The sequence below is a fragment of the Crocodylus siamensis genome, chromosome 4, assembly GCF_052110815.1.
Source record: "Crocodylus siamensis isolate JL-2025a chromosome 4, ASM5211081v1, whole genome shotgun sequence".
Lineage (NCBI taxonomy): Eukaryota > Metazoa > Chordata > Crocodylia > Crocodylidae > Crocodylus > Crocodylus siamensis.
This window is the reverse complement of record NC_143398.1, coordinates 123,063,562-123,081,039: the sequence shown is the minus strand read 5'-3', so window position 1 is coordinate 123,081,039 and position 17,478 is coordinate 123,063,562. Positions and strand designations below refer to the sequence as shown.

At 39.6% G+C, this 17,478-nt stretch overlaps 1 protein-coding gene across 7 annotated transcripts in view; it reads right to left on the bottom strand.

Moving 5' to 3' along the window:
• Positions 1-4,410: 4,410 nt before the first annotated feature.
• Positions 4,411-17,478, bottom strand: part of C2CD5 (C2 calcium dependent domain containing 5) — a 114,074-nt gene continuing 101,006 nt past the window's right edge. For 4 of the 7 annotated variants that reach the window (XM_090043614.1, XM_090043615.1, XM_090043617.1 and 1 more), the window contains 5 exons: positions 13,375-13,425; positions 12,277-12,378; positions 11,207-11,397; positions 8,816-8,962; positions 4,411-5,851 (listed from right to left, as the gene is read on the bottom strand). In XM_090043614.1, the coding sequence (XP_089899740.1) occupies positions 5,720-5,851; positions 8,816-8,962; positions 11,207-11,397; positions 12,277-12,378; positions 13,375-13,425 (623 nt within the window). In that variant the 3' untranslated portion in view covers positions 4,411-5,719. The remainder of the gene's footprint in view (positions 5,852-8,815; positions 8,963-11,206; positions 11,398-12,276; positions 12,379-13,374; positions 13,426-17,478) is intronic. The other 3 variants (XM_090043616.1, XM_090043620.1, XM_090043619.1) reach the window with 2 other exon arrangements.

Sequence of the window (17,478 nt, the reverse complement as noted above, 5' to 3'; positions counted from 1 at the left end):
TTGTAAAATATGGCTTGTGTACAAAAAGACTTATAATAACTGTTATTTCGATATTATTGCATTATAAAATGTTGAGGGATAAGAGTTAAAATGAAAACCTCATTAATGAGACTGTTAGTTATTACATGTAGGAAAGCATGAATCTATGTGGATTATGTAAAACAATGAATTTTGTTTAAAAATATTCATGCTTAAAAAGAATAAATTGCTTGATGCAGCAATGAAAAGAAACAGGTATCTGCTTGCCAATTCATGTAGCAAACAGAAAAAAAGAGTGATATAAAAAGAGGAGAGCACTTTGCTGGATTGAATATTGCTTTGGAGAAGTAAAACAGGAGTTGCATTTACTAAACTAAATGTTACCTTCAGCTGCACAGTTATTCAAAATGTCAAAAGGAAGTCAATTTTTATAATCCCAACTGAAGTGATTCACATTTCCAAATGAAAGAAAAGTTTCCACAGCTGCCAGAACTCATTTCATGTCCAAAAATGACTGAGACAAACATGCCATCACTAAAACTTTTCATCCTACAACTTACTCAAAAAATCTACTGCTAGATAGCATATTTTACATAAGTACTGTAGCTCATTTCTTTGTTCTGTTTTAAAATGGAAGAAACTATTTTTAGTATTTAAATTAGGTTGTTATAAAAATAAAATGTCTCCATGTATTTCCCAATAAGTGTTTTTTGTGGCTAAATTTATCTCCAGGCTATCAGATTTGTTATGGGGATCCTTCCTAAAGTGAAATTTTTGCTTTGTGAGAATGAACTTCTCTATTTATCAAGAGAATATTGATAGCAAATCAGCTTCCCTGGATGGTTACACCAATACTGTAGTACCAATGCTCCATTAGGTATGTAATTAATATTGAGAAGACAAAGTCTCTACCTTAAAGAACATGCATTCTAAAAAAAAAAAATACAAATAAGAGATACAGTGCGGTTTAGTGTAGAATATACTAGTTCCACTATTTTTCATTGCGATTTAAAAAATATGTATATATTCTCTTTTCAGGAAGACTTTTGGAAAAAGTGGAACTTAAGGAAGATTTCTGAGGAAAATGTATTAAAACATGGAGAATGTCACAAAAAGTTTCTAGGCATAATAGGTTATATGGCAGATGGAAGAGGAAAGTTGGAGGTGCAACTTCTTTCGTAATAGCTATTCAGCACCATCTAGTTCAATGTGTCCTGCTAGAGTTCTTTCCTACTCCAGCAGGACTAATTTCAGAGGAAAGCAGATGTGTCTGTAACACTGATTCTGGCAACGATTTGGATGAGGGTTTTCTTTGATATACAGAAGACACACTGAACTGACAGGTCTCCATCCAAATTAATTCAGGATAAATGGTTATTGATTTTCATGAACTATCCACTTAATAAGTAAACGTCTGGTTCTCCTGAGTAATCACCTGATCAATCCAGTCAACAGATCCATTTCCTTTCAATTTTTTGTTGGGAATAGTATCTTGATTCTGTGAGGTTCCTTCCGGGGCAGCAGTTATAGCATATTCTAGGGCTGTGTGAAGCTTTGGGTGCTGATCTGGTGGCTGAATCTCTGAATTGAATCAGGAGACCAATAAAAGGTCTGAATTGATTCAAAGCTCTCTGAATCAATTCGGAAAAGATTCGGAGAGATTTGGGCAGTCCCCACTTGCCACCGTAGGGAGCTGGACCATGCTGGTAAGTGTGTCTGGGGGGCGAGGGGGGACTGGAGGGATGGGGAGAGGACCACGGGGGGGACCCCCACCAGGCCCCATCCGCTGCCTGCTCCTCCATCCCCCTGAGCATCCCGACTGCTCTCCCAGCCCCATCAATGGCTGCCCTACCTGGCCCCAGCGTCCCGGCTCTTTAAAAAAAAAGGGGAAAAAAAAAAAGCCCCTCAATCACCAGCTCTTGCCAGGGCCAGGTGGGGGGTGCAATCTCTGCAGCCCCCCACTGCCTCACATTGTGTGAACGAGCTCTGCCATGAGTCCCCAGAACCCCCGATAGGAGCTGCAGCAGCCAGTGAGCGTGGGGCTTTTTTTTAAAGAGCCGGGATGCTGGGATTAGGCGGGGTTGCCACTGACAGGACTGGGAGAACAGGTAGGGGATGGGGTCTGTTTGATTCGGAGATTCGTGCAATTTGGCGAATCTCCGAATCAAAGTGGTCAAATCCACTTTTCAGTGTGGAGATGCCAATACACGCGAGGGTTTGAGAGCTGCTTTAAATAAAGCGCCCCCACTCAAGGACATCTATAAATGCCCTTAAATGCTGCATACAGTAACTTTTTGTTTTAAAAGAGGCTTTAACTCAGCAAGCTATTAATGCCTAGCCACTTTTACAGAGGTTAGAGCCAAAAGAGAGTCTTTTTCTACTTGGAGTATTCTTTGCATACATTTTGTCATGAGTTCTGTTAAAATAGTATTGGTCAAAGACAGCATTAAGAAAAAAAAAAGTGGGAAAAAAATAATGCCTTGATTTTTAGTTTTTTGGGGGGGACTATCCAGTTTCCAAACTTTCCTTTCTAAAACTGAGAAATTGAAACCTTTTTCCTCATTATTTCTTTTATGGGAATGGTCTTTCCTTAGTTCTCCAAGGTTTAGGCAGGAAGTTTCAGTTTGATTAAGAGGTTCCAGGGCTTGGTTATGCTCCTGTTATAGCTTCACCCAGATAACTGTTGCCAAAACTGGACTGAATAAATGAATTCCTAACAAAAAATGTTTAGCTGCATTGTCTTATTTCAACAGCTTACTCTGTAGATGGACCCAGAAGGCTAGGGTCTATTTGATCCGTCTTTTAAATCCCTGTGATGGGCAGACCTAGTTCAAATTTCTTGGGTTTCAAACATGTAAAATGACAAATGTATCCCTGCAGAGACACCTCTTCTAGAACACTGGCACATGTGAAACAGGATCCAAGTACCTGTCTACACTTAGAGCCCCCATTCTCCATCAAGAACAGGGGATTGGCAGCATTCTGACACAGCTCGTCTTGTATATAGCTCCTGAGAAGTTCCTTCACAGACAGAAGCAGTGTTTGGTACTGCTCTGCCATGCTGGAAAAAGAGGGACAAATATTTGGTGGGTGGTCCCATTTGAGGAATGTTCCCTGTAAATATTGTATAGATGAAGGGCAGGAGGTGAATAAGTCTATTTGTACTGACACATGGCTTTGAAAACAAGTGCAGTAAATTGTGAAACAGAAATGTGCATTATGGGAAGACTTGTGATATTTAAAAAAATATATATTTCCATCTGCCACATTCCTTATAAAAAGTATCACTGCTAATTTTTTGAGGGGGGTAGAGGGGAGAAGGTAGCATAGCTTGCATTTCAACACAGTTGTTATTCCTTGCTTTATCCTATGTACAAATGGCTTCTGTTTCCTCTCATTTTGCTAATGGTACATGGCTACCTTTATTACATAGGACACACGACCACACTCACATTGCGCTAAATCCAGATCCCTCTGAGATGATAAAGTGTTTTGCCATTAATTTCAATGGAAGGATTCACCATGCAAAACATCAAGGACATTTCTCATTGTTGCAGCTGCTAGAGTAGGGTTGTAAAACTGGTCTGGTCCCTTGAGCTGGATGAGTTGTGCAGAACCAGTCCATGGGCCTGATAAATGGTACAGGCCTGGGCTGGATTAGGCCCACAAATCACCTTCCCCCCATGCTGGATACAGCACATATAAGTCCTTTTCTGGCTAGTTTCAGACCCAGCAGGAAGAAGCGTGGCATCCTGGGTATTCGGCCACTGCAGGAAAAAGCTGCATGCTGCTGGGGCTCCAGCACCACTGCTCTTCCCTGTGTGCCAAAGAGGCCAAAGTCTGTGGGCCAAATAATCTAGCTCTCTGGGCTGCATATGGCCTGCAGGCCATGTTTGACACCACTGCCTTACAGTAAACATTAAAGGCATGTCTACCCTGTGCCATACCCAGGTGTGTAGACATGCAGCTTGCCTTGCAACTTATTTCTGCTCCAACTGGACCAATGCTGGAATATATGGTAGTTTTGAAGGAGCATTAAGTGCTTGGCCCAGCTCCACTCCTAGGCTCTTTGTCTTGCATCTGTTTCCTGGCACATGTTCAATGGTGTTTCAAGACAGCTCCACTCTCATTTCTGGAATTTGGTGTATGTAGAGCTGGAGTAAGTGGGCAGAGCATGGACTCAGCATGGAGGCAGGGGATATATTCATTTAGTCAGATAGTGCTTTTGTGATAACTTAGGAAAACTGTACTTAAGTTTGAAGAGTAATCTCTCTCTGAAGGATACCCAATTGAAGCATTGTAGCCGGAGATCTCTCTGCTCTTCTTTAGCAATAAGCATATATTTCAACAAAATCTTACCCCCCTCCAAGAAAAGCTTTTATAAATATATGCTTAATTATACCCCAAAATACTCCAACCAAAAAGCGGAAGTAATTTTATACAGAAATTTATTGTGCAGAGGAATGATTTTCATTTCTCATTTACAATGGGATATTCAGGTCTGACATACAGTCATGCCACTGTTTAAAGTTCAGAACTACACAGAATATTTACATTCAAGTTTATACATTTATTCAAGTTCCATATTCAAGACAATCAAAAGATATTACTAAGAATCTGTCTTCAACTCCAAAAATTTATATTCTTTATCAAAGTCTACAAGAGATTCGTGGAAAATAGATGATTTCCTTTTTCTATGGTACTCATTCTCTCCCAGTTCTTACTGGAAAAGAAAACCAACTTGAAGAAATTAATGTCTCAAAATACTTTTAGCTTTCCTGTGTCAAATTTAGCCAGACATTTCCAACTCGTTAAACAGAAAACCTGACCAACTCCACATATAGGGGATGCTCTCTAAGAGGAGGTTCATCTATGACATTATTGCAAATAATGCCTTGAGATACTGGATGCTAGGAGACTTCATACATCTGGAATCTTTCCACACACAAAAAAAGAACATTGTACAAATGTTAATATTAAAATTAAATGATAATACCTGAACCAGATATAATAATTTATTTTTACCATAGTATGGCTACAATGCAGCAACAAAAACCATCATTTTTAAATAAAAAAATATGTTGTACAATAAAAAAAACATTCAGTAGTTCAAATAGATGAAAAACATTTAGCGTACTAAAATCCAGAACATATTGTTTCTGGTGCTTTTTTCCTCTCCAGACCTATAACAGCTAGATGGAGTATTATACACACTTACTTCAGACTACTAGTTATTCAATAATATTTTTTAAATCTGCTCACGAATCTCTTGCTCATTCAAGAAAGGTAGCTGAATTTAGGTTTCTTGATTACTTTCCAGTTTTACTTTTAATGAAATGTTAACTAACATAAAAAGCATCATCAGTCCCAGATGCAGTTCTGAGTTATATTTTGATCCAGCCCTGGTGAAGAGTGAGATTAAAAAAATTTAAAGTTTCTGCTTACTTCATCAATTCTTTGGAATGTCTACTACTTGAACTATTCTTTCAGATCAATGCCGCATCTTCTGCTCAGATTTCAGAGGGAATAATAATTAAAAAAAAATTAGAAAGTACTTGCCAAAAAAACACTGCCCTGGCTATCACAAAATAGGTAGACAAAGTGATTGTCTCAAATCTAGCTACCCTTAATACTTTGGAGAATTATTGATTTTGAAGAGGCAAAGCTAACCATTCTCACACTTCAAAGAGATCATTTTACACCTTTTACACTTAGCAGAGCCATTTAATTTTTTCTGGCTTCATGTTGTGACATCTCCTCCAGCACTTGTGGACTGAGAGATAACAGTAGATGACTGCACTGGTACCATTTCTAATTCAGATTCACGTACAAAGATCACAGCATCCCCACTTACATTCACTAGACATTGGGCCTGCAAACAGATGAGACAATAGATTGTTACAAAACATGCAATTAAAAAAAATAAGCCTATTAATTATGGGATCTATTTTAAGCCAGTCAACTATCAATAAAATCAATTAAACTCCTATACCAAATGTCTTGTGTGTCATTCCAAAATGTTAACTCTAAGCCTAAAAAACAACGCCCCCTGTCACTTTTGTGGAGTTAGTTTATATCCCCTAGATCTGTGACAGTGTCATACCTCACAATTCACATAGTTTTTTTTCTTCAGTAGATAATATCCCCACCCCCCCCAGTCATGTTAGTTTCTTTAAAATGGCATCGGTATAGTACTATTCAATTAATAACATTCTTACGAACAATATTTTGATATATGAGAACACCTAACTTTATCTGCAAATAATGTCATTTATTTATTAACTTTACATAATTTCAATACTTATATACAGCACACGCTTGTACTACTCTTCACATTTTAAATATAAACTTCACTATAAAGCTTATTTTGCATATGTAAAGAATGGCATTGCATCTCTCCAAATAAGGTAATGGAAATATTATTAACACGCTAGTAATTTCTAACTGTTCTCTCATACCTGTTCTATCAATGCAGTTTCATAACTACAAAAACTTTTTGCCCTTCAGGAAAACTGAATTAATTAGTTACAATAATTTCAAATAATTACATTTTACTAAATGTCTTCATACACTAAACTGCAAAAGCAAGGCTTTTGCCTTCTATTTTCCATACTACATGTAAATATTCTATAAAATGGAAGCAAACAAATTTAATTATAGTTAAATTTGGATATCATTCCTCTTTATATCACATGCCATCTATTATCACAACTTCCATCATCAGTAGCTGACTTCCACACACATTAATACCGCGCCCCCCTTGCTTATTGCTACTCTGGACCAACCACTTAAATGTCAACAACTTCTGCTATCTCTATCGGGTAAATTTATCACTTAGACCCCTAGCTTGCATTATACTTAAGACGTGATTACCTGGTTAATCACATCTTATGCTGTGGCCTGGCCACTCATTAAAGCAATTAATAGCATCATAAAACAAGAAATAAAGCACAAAGTTATTCTACAAAAAATGTGTAATAACTTTGTGACTGGTTCCTATCATGTCATTAATTGAATGTGTGGCCAGATGTGTTGCATTAACAGTTCTGAGGGGGGCACTATGTGGTCCCACGGCAGGGAGCCACATCAAATGATCTGGGATTCTAGCCACAGGGGTACACCATAGAATCACAGAAATAAAACTGCAAGGCACCTCCAGATGTCATCTAGTCTGCCTGGGGCAGGATCATCCCTATTCAAACCATCATCTAAACTCTACATAAGACTACCCTCAAGCCTGACACAACAGCCACAGCAGCCAATGTCCTGCTTCTGTGAAATCTTGTTAATACATGCTCAAGAGATCCCAGGTAGAAGGCCATGTCCCCTGCTACAGAAGAAGGCAAAAACCCCACAGTTCATACCAATCTGACCAGTGGGTAAAATTCTTTTCCGACTCCAAATATGGCAATTGGTCTGACCCTGACTGGAGGTACAAGACCGCCTAGCCAGGGACCTCCAGCTTAGGTCCCAGTAGGAGCACTGGCACACCCCAGTCAAAATATCCAGCCTTGACTGTAACCAACACTCAATGCCTCTGAGAGAGGCTTCAAAACAGCTTGACCTGTAGCAGAAAGAAGCAATCAGCAAAGCCCAGAAACATAGGAAATACCCATGGTAGAATATAAACATAGCTATGCCTGGATCATCCCTGACCAGTAGCTGTCCAACCTCTTCTTTAACACCTCCAGTGATAGAAAGTCCACAACTTCCCTAGATGGTCCATTCCACTACATCACTATTGTCAGAATGAAGAAGTTTTTCCAGATATCCAGTATAAGCTTACTTTGTGCAACCTCAAGCCATTGATCTGCATCCTCCTCTTTGCAGCAAGAGAGAAAAGGTGCTTTCCCTCTTCTTTATGGCAGCCTTTCAAGTATTTGAAACCTGCTATCATGTCCCCTCTTAAGCATCTTTTTCACAAGCTGAACATGCCTAGTTCCTTCAGCCTCTCCTCATATGATTTTCTTTCCAAGTCCTTGATTATCTTTGTTGCCCACCTCTGAACCTTAGCTTCTTCATATCTTTTTAAAATGTGGAGCCCAGAATTACACAGACTACTCCAGATGAGACCCAACCAGTGCTGAGCAGAGAGGCACTATCGCCTCCTATATTTTGCATCTAATGCTTCTATTGATGCATCCACAACTACATTTGCCTGTTGTGGGGCTGAATCACACTATAGACTTGTACGAGTTTGTAGTCTATCGAGATTCCCACATCCTTTTCCATAAAGACGCCATCCAGCCAGATGTTATCCATTTTATATTAGTGTTTTTGATTATTCCTCTCAAGGTGTAGCATCTTGCATTTGTCCAAACTGAACTTCATCCTGTTAGCTCTAACCCAAATTTGCAATCTGTTGAGCTGCTTCTTAATTGTACTCGCACCCTTCAGTGGGTTTGCAATCCTTTCCAGTTTCATGTTGTCTGCAAATCTGCTCAAGAACCTTTGTATGCCAGCATCCAAATTATTAATATGTTGAAAAGCATTGGGCCAAGGGCACCTGTGGAATTCCACTCAAAATCTCCTCACATTCTGACATGGGCCTGTTAATAATTATCCTTTGCTTGTGGCTACTGAGCCAGTTATCTATCCACCTTGTAGTAGTTTTTTCTAGCACACATTTCTGCAGATGTCCAGGTAAAGGTGCAACAGGATCTGATGTGCAATCTACAGACATGCCTCCTTCTGTGTCTGTGTCTATGTCTGATTTAACTGGACTGATTAAAACAAAAATCTGATATAGACACCTTCTGTTAGGACTGGTTTTATGCAAGATCAGCTGATGATTATTAATTAAGACAGAAGAACTGTCTTTTTGATCATATCTTACCTGATTTTTGTTTGGATTCTCCATAAAAACACACTGCTTCATTATATATGAAACAACTGCATTCCCCCCCAAGGCTGCAACATGAGCTCTCACCATTGCAAACACTTCAGCAATGAAAGCATGAAGAAAGCCACTGACACCGCCCTCCTGAAAAGTAAATAAATACTGCACAATAAAAAATATCACTGAATATCCTACTTGCATTTCTCTTTCATATTATTAAATTCTAAACATTCTACCTAAGAAATATTTGAGAGTTTCTTCTTCCCCATACAAAGTGCATTGTAAAATTACACTTCAGGATAGAAGTAAAGACTGAACTTAAACACCAATCTAAGAATTACTTATAATCTTAAAGATGAAAGAACCTCTGTTTAAAACCAAATGAACAGAACACATTACAAAAGTAAAAAGGAAAGAGAATGAACTGAGAATGAAAAGAGAATATTCACCTCTAATTATATTTCTTTAAATTATTACTTGATTATACCCACACTTTTAAGACACTCCTGCATGCCTTTCCAGAATCTTCTAGACCAGGAATATCAAAGTTACTTGGCCCTCCCCCAGCAGGGATTCAGATTGCAGGCATCCTTATGGGCCATATCTGGACCCACCTCTATCAATGGGGTGAGCATCATTTGAGCCATGATGGTTAATGCAGCCATCAACTGCCCTGCCATTGCCCAAATGCATCCTCAATCGGGCTCTATACCCTGGGTTTTGGCAGTGGGCCTCATCCTTGAGCTCCTGCTCCCTCCAGGAGCCCTACTGGCCATCTCTGTGGGCTGTATTTTTGATGCCCCTGCTTTAGACCATTTTAGCTACATCTGGTAGGGAGCAAAACATTCATATCTAGACTGTTTAATTTGAATGATAAGTATGGACCTATTTTTATAACCCATATGCAGAAAGTCAGTAGAGAGGTTAGGAACCAGAACCATATATTAAAATGATGGTTAAGAGAGAAAAGCAAATTTTTTTTGCAATATTTCCATGCATAAAGCCAGCTGTAGCCAGAAGCCAAACAACAAACACCAGTTCGGTATTACATATTGATTATGCCCTGTCAAAAGTCAAAATGAATGTTATTACAAAACCTGATGCAAAAGATCAGGGTAATGATTAATTTGAGACTAAAAATCTAATGATGCAAAGAAAAAGGAACGGTTTAGAACAATGAATATGTAGATGGCAACAGGAGGAATTAGACAATATGGCATCCAATATGGCACCTAGAGCTTTTGCAAAAACATTTTTTGCAAACAATTTACTTATTTTGCCACATGTTGGAAATGCTTTATATTTCACAGCACCTCTGAAAGTGTTAACAGGTTTCAAGAGCACTTGAGAGTCCATAAAAGCAGATGTCATAAGGTAGGAGCTTTTGTGTAGGATTCTCTCTCCATATATGTACATATCTACATCTATTTATCTTGGCATACGCATTTTCAATTGTTGCAATTCTTCCACTCTATTACAGCACACCAGAGGGCAGTGTGTTCGATCGCATTTAAAATGGAAATTTAAAAATTGTGAAGAATTCAGAAGGAGGAACCTTCAAATTTCAAAAGTGACAGATTAAGAATATGGTTATGTACTATAAATACAGCTTGTGTAGCAGAATTAGCAGTGTAACTTCAGCAGTACAGATCCCACCACGATCTGCAAAAGGTGCCCAAAGAGCCCAGAGAATTACTCAGTTGTTTAGCCAGTGAGATCCACACTTGTGCAGCTAGCAGCATCCAAGTTTAAAGCTATCTTCATTTCTCCGGAAGCTACAGACACTACAGAAACTACAGTGTAAACATTGCCTAAGTTGAATCGGCTTTTTATAAGTGACAGTTTTCAGGTAAAAACTTTTAAAATTTACAAATCAGAGGATCTCATAACTTGCAAGACTCAAACGAAGTCAAAACTTCTACAGGACAGCTATTAACAGTGAGCTGCTTTTGACATCTGAACCAATATCAACTTTGAACCAATATCAACTGTGCAGTTCAAAGGATTTTCAAGAGCCATTCTCCATCTGCTCACTCTAACTTTACCTGGGGCCCTTGTAATGTTGGTCCTAAATCCAAAACAGCCATCAAAAAACAAATGGCTCCATTAGTTATAAAAATATCTGCTCTTTTATCACGTAATAATTTCTCACGGGCTAGAGACTTTCTAACAATTTCAAAGATAAAACAACAACGGCATTTTCAGAACACAGGAGCAACAAATGCTCCCACCCACTTAACACAGAGCCAAGTTTTGAAAAAATAATTCTTTTCCTGTGCCGTGTGGTTAACTACAAGTGGGTCTCTAAAGACATTAAGCTATGGAAGTTCATTTGGCCTTGTTATTCTCAATTTACAAAAAAGTGTAAAGTCCTGATATGCTGCTCACCTCACGTAAGGAAGTGGTTTCTCGTATAAAAAACATATTGATTATCCCAAGATATTTGGTAATTTTTGCCCCAGGTATAAAAGAAAGAGGTGTCATCTTAACAACTGTGACAGAAGAGTTCGTAGAGCATGGAACAGAACGGTGACGTGAGTGTCCCTCAGCCAGCGGGCTTGCTTTGTCAAGTGAAGCAACTAAAGAGGGAAAGAAAGAAAGAAAAAGAAAGTAACTATTGAGTAAGATCAATGATTTGTTCTTATAACAAAACACAATTCTTCTTTATGGGTTCCATATAGCTTGGTGACAACATTCAGCTGCCTGTGATGCTCAGCCATGTCATGAAAGGAAATCATCATGCAGTGCATGCAAAAAGAGACAAAAAGCTGGAATGGAAAGTACTTGGAAGAGTAGCATTCCTGCAAAAGAAAACATTGAGGGTAGCAGCTGCACATACAACAATCAGTTGTAAAGTGAAGGTGAAAGGAAAAAGGTGCCAACATTTTGAAATAAATATCTGCTGGAAGAATAAATTATTACAAGAGTGTGAAAGATGTCATGTTTCCCCAGTGTAGTATTTTCCATTTAGAAAATTCCTTGTTATTGTCAACTTCCAGAAAGCCTTACTATTAATTAAAACAATCAGACCTGTGGCCTGGGAACTACTGAAGTCACCATTTGCTAATTTAGTGACCACTGCCTTGATTGTCACCTTGGTGGACAATTGCTGCCTGTTTGTCACCAGTAATTTCTATTATGCATACACCTACACTCAGAGTGTATGTGTATATATTATACATTAAATGCCTATTTATAGCTATATATTTATTGATAACTACTTTTTACTATGTAAACACTTGAAATATTGCATTTCACATGTTCATTTCCTAATTCACTATCCCTATCCTAACTTGTTTTTAAGCAGACATCAAAAAATGTCTGCAGCTTTCACACACAGATATTTACTCTACATTTGACCTGCAATTCCACTGCTGGGTAGGAAACTCCACCCTTCACCACTGGGAAATCAGAGATATGCCTCAGATTATCATAATGTGGTAGAAACATCCGCCTACTTGTCTTAATTGATCCGCGCCTTATGGTCTGAGCTTTCAGTTTAATGAGCTCTATCCAGCTGTTGCATCTGTCTGCAAAGGAACTGTAATCAATTGACGTTGCTGAAAACACAGACAGAAAAACAAAAGAAAAATAACAAAGAAAAAATATGGATGATGTCTCTTGCTCATCTCAATGCTCCTTCTGATGAAGCAATTATTTGGGTTTGAGAAAGGAATTAATATCCTTTCCACATCTGTTTAAAGGAAGTTTCAGTATTGGTTTGGAAACTCATTTTCCAAAACAGTGTACTAGGGTTTTGGTGATGTGAACCAAGCTGTGAACTAAGTGAACGACTGGCTTTCATCACTGGAAAAACAAATGAAATCATTAACACTTTATTCTAGATTTTAAAAATCTGCTGTTAAGTCACTACTTCTGTTACCTTAAAGTTATTTTGGCACAGTTTAATCTTAATTTGTATTCCAATTTTTTCACAAGGAGCTTCATGTCATGAACTAAAGTTCCTGGATGTCATTATTGATCACATGCCATAACTTTAACCTGAAAAGTAGTTTTGGGTTAAGGGACAAGTCATGAGCTGAAACAAACTGTTAGTTTTTAAATGAGAAAGTATTTTTTCTGAAACACCGTTCCCACACCTCCTGCCAAAAAGCAATTATATTTACAATGCAAACTGAAGGCTGTTTTGGTTGTGACCTTTACAAGGACCCAAAACTGGTTTTAAGAACAATTTCTAAGTATCCAAGAGTCCTTTAGTAACTGATCATTAGCTTATTACCCTCTAAAACCCCAAAGGAATACAAATTAAAATTAAAGTAAAAAAGGGTTAAATAGCCAAAAGTACTTTGTCTAGAAACTATTTTTTGGCAGATATTGTGATAAACAGAAAAACTTGACTGTTATTGTTAATGTTACTACCTTTCTTTTGTAATTTCTTAAAAATACATTCTAATATTAATAAGCCACATCAGAGCATGCATTCCTAGGCAATTAGTAAACACTTCCTGGATGGAAGAAGGAACACCTGAAGTGTGCATCAATGGTCCAAGATTGCTCACCCTGTTGTGGCTTAGGGCTAAATTAAGCAAACTTACCTCTCTGTGCAGCTGGTATACCTGTGTGGGAACTTGCACTCTCCAGGACCTCTAATAAGACAAAATGAATTTCACTTAGGTAAAGTATGAACAACATTAAACTAGATAAATATGCAGTTGAAAGGATCATTTTTTTCCTATGAAAGGGGACTTCTGATATTACACTGACAGAAAATAAAATCTACTGGTACTTTAAGGTTTCATTACAAACATGAGCCTCATATATATATTATACCACTATGTGGATTAGATGAATGCACTTTGGGAGCACACTGTAAACCAATACAAAACCATTATCTTCATTATTACATCTGTGCCCTATGATATAAATATTAGTTGCCACTTAGAATTCAGAAGTTGAATTTATTTATAGAAGTGTGTTATGAAAAACATATGAAAACAAGAATCTAATTATGGATGAATAAAATTATGAAAATAGTAGAGAATGATTTAGGAAGAGATACTGAATAAACTTATCTGTTGTTTGAATACAAAAATGATAAATAGCTAGAAAGAAATATAGCAGTATACATATGCAAAGAAGCAGTTTAATAACCAACCTAATTTGATGTCTATATGCACAAAGAATATACTTACAAAAGGACTAAGTATAGAGGAGAGAGCAAAATTCAAATTCACAGAATCATAGAAAAGTAGGGTTGGAAAGGACCTCGGAAGATCGTTTAGTCCAATCCCTTGCTCAAGGCAGGATCGCCTCTACATATGTCTAGCCTATTCTTAAAACTGCACAAATGGTTCTCTTGCACAGCTACCAGACATGTGACCCCAATACACCAAGAACACCCTAACTTGACAACAGTAAGGCAGGGAGACAAGGGCACTGTCAATGTTCTGCCACTGCAAGGACAGGAAGTTAATTGTTAATATACTCAAGAAAGTCAAGGAAGAGAATCACTGCCCCTGCTGCAGAAGCAGGAAAAAACACTCATACTCCACAACAATCTGACTGTGGGATAAAATTCCTTCCCAGCCCCAAATGTGGAAATAAGTGTGATTTCAGCAGAGAAGGAAGATCCTCTAGCTCAGTGGCTCCCAACTTTTTTTATACTGCAGACCGGCAAACTAATTCAAAGAATTTTGGGGGACCAGGTAGAGAAACAATCTGATTTACATATTTAAATTTAATTTGTATGGGGTTGGGTGGGGGGTGAGTTGTGAGGATTGGACTGGGTTGGGACACTGTAGCTGCCAGCACTAGGGGAGTAGGGTTGCGTGAAGTTTTGCTCACTGATTTGACTTGGCCCAATTTGGCGGCTGAATCTCTGAATCCAAATTGAATCAGAAGACCCTTTCATCTCTCCAAATCTAATCTGAACCCTCCAAATTGATTTGGAGAGATTCAGAAAGAGTCGATGATTCAGACACGGACACAGCTTTAAATGGTTTTTATATGTACCTCAAGGTACCAGGCAGCTCATAAATGCTGCGATGGTGGGGAACATGAACTGGGGAAGGAAATTTATCACTCTTTCTAGGGACTCACCTGTGGCTATGCTTCAAGCCACAATCTACCTCCAACTTGTAAGTGTTCTATCCCTAAAGCAGACTGGAAGGCAATGACACCAAGAATCACATATTTGCCTTTCAATTTGCCCATTGCTCCTAGAAAATAGTACCTCAATGCATATTTATACCTAACATACCATAATTTCCACAGCCACCTCTTAAGGCATGCACTTAGCACCTTAATAGTGAACAGGTCAGGCTGAGGTTAATTCTTGGCTTGATGAGGACTGCTCTTCTTCCCATGATCTGGGTATATAGTACAAACAAAGTGAACAGTTTATGTTCTTTTACTTCACCATACGACTGTAAAAACTGGGGCAGAAGGTCGTCATAAGCATTTAAATTGTTCTTCTAAAGAAACACAAACAGATTACTGTCCGCCTTGTCTCAAATTTATGACTTGTACACTTTTTGCTACAATAAAGCCTAGACCCTTATAGATGGTTGTAGTTTAGACTGATCACAGCAGATTGAGAGCACTGACATATCTATTTCAAATAAGCTTGCTGTTAGACTTGTCCATGTTAAATAACTGCAAACAGCTTTTCTTGTTACTGCAACAGAGGAACAAACATCATTCATCACCCCCACTTTTTTTTTTTTTTTTTTTTTTTTTTTTTTTTTTTTTACAGATAGACATATCTGAGAGATGTCAGCTGTACAAAATACTGGAGGAAGATCTAAACAAGCAGGAGAACGTCATCAGTTTTAATGAATGTCATCACAGGTCTTGATATACCATGTAGTGGTGGACCATGTATCATCTCATGGAGAATGTGTGCCCCACGGGCTAAAAACAGAGATAAAATGGGAGGAGTTTTAACATCCCAAGCAAAACCCCATGTCCATCCAAGAAGAGTGCCCACAGGCAGCAAGTGAAACCAGGTTGGGTTAAGTCATAGATTTCATAGACATTAGGGCTGGAAGGGACCTCAGGAGATCATCGAGTCCAGCCCCCTGCCCAAAGGGCAGGAAGTCAGCTGGGGTCATAGGATCCCAGCAAGATAAGCATCCAATTTACTCTTGAAGGTGTTCAATGTAGGTGCTTGAACCACCTCCGCTGGCAGACTGTTCCAGACCTTGGGGGCTCGGACAGTAAAGAAATTCTTCCTTATGTCCAGCCTAAAACGGTCTTGCAGGAGTTTGTGACCGTTCGACCTCGTCATCCCTCGGGGCACTCTGGTGAACAGATGTTCCCCCAGATCCTGGTAGTCACCCTTGATAAACTTATAGGTGGCCATCAGATCACCCCTGAGCCTACACTTTTCCAGGCTAAAGAGTCCCATGGCTCTCAGCCTGTCATCGTAAGATCTGTTTTCCTGACCTCTGATCATGCGCGTGGCTCTCCTCTGGACTCTCTCAAGCTTCTCCACATCCTTTTGGAATTGTGGAGCCCAAAACTGGACGCAGTACTCCAGCTGCGGCCTCACCAAGGCCGAGTACAAGGGGAGAATGACGTCCCGGGATTTGCTCGAGAAGCATCTATGGATGCAAGCCAGCATTTTGGTCGCTTTATTAGCCGCAGCATCGCATTGCAGGCTCATGTTCATCTTGTGGTCAATGATGACCCCCCAAGTCTCTTTCTTCTGTAGTGCTAACCAACGTAGCACTGCCGAGCCTATAAGGATGCTGCAGGTTTTTTCAACCAAGGTGGAGAACCTTGCATTTTTCGGTGTTAAACACCATTAGGTTCTCGTCTGCCCATTTGCTGAGCTTGTCCAGGTCAGCCTGGATCACCCGCCTATCTTCTGGCGTGGATGCTTTGCCCCAAAGTTTGGTGTCATCGGCGAATTTGGCCAGCCCACTCCTGACTCCAGTGTCCACATCATTAATGAAGTGTTGAACAGTATGGGTCCAAGGACAGAGCCTTGAGGGACCCCACTGGTCACAGGGCACCACGATGAGTGACTGCCATCGATTACAACCCTCTGGGTCCGACCACGGAGCCAGTTTCCCAGCCAGCGGATCGTGGTGGAGCCAAGGCCACAACCGGCCAGTTTGGCCAAGAGGTGATCATGGGATACCAGATCAAAGGCTTTTTTGAAGTCAAGATATATGACATCAATCTCTTCTCCCTTGTCCAGGTGATAGGTCACCTGGTCATAGAAGGAAATGAGATTGGTCAAACAAGACCTACCTGCAACAAACCCGTGCTGGCTATCCCTTAGGATGTTAGCCTGGGCCAGTCCCTCAAGGATGGCCTCCTTAATAAACTTTTCTAAGATCTTCCCCAGGATAGAAGTCAGGCTAATGGGCCTGTAGTTAGCCGGATCCACTCTCCTCCCTTTCTTGAAGATCGGCACCACATTGGCCTTCTTCCAGTCTTCGGGCACTACACCAGAGCGCCAGGAGTTTTCAAAGATCCGTGCCAGGGGCTGGGCTATGACGCTCGCCAGCTCCTTGAGTACCCTGGGGTGCAGATTGTCAGGGCCGGCTTACTTGAAGGTGTCCAGCTTCTCAACGTGTTCCTTCACGAGGTCAGCATTTATGGAGGGTAGGGGATCCCCGTCACTCGGATCTCCCTGTCCCACAGCAGGCACGGGCGTCCCACGGGACTGATGAAAGACTGACGCAAAG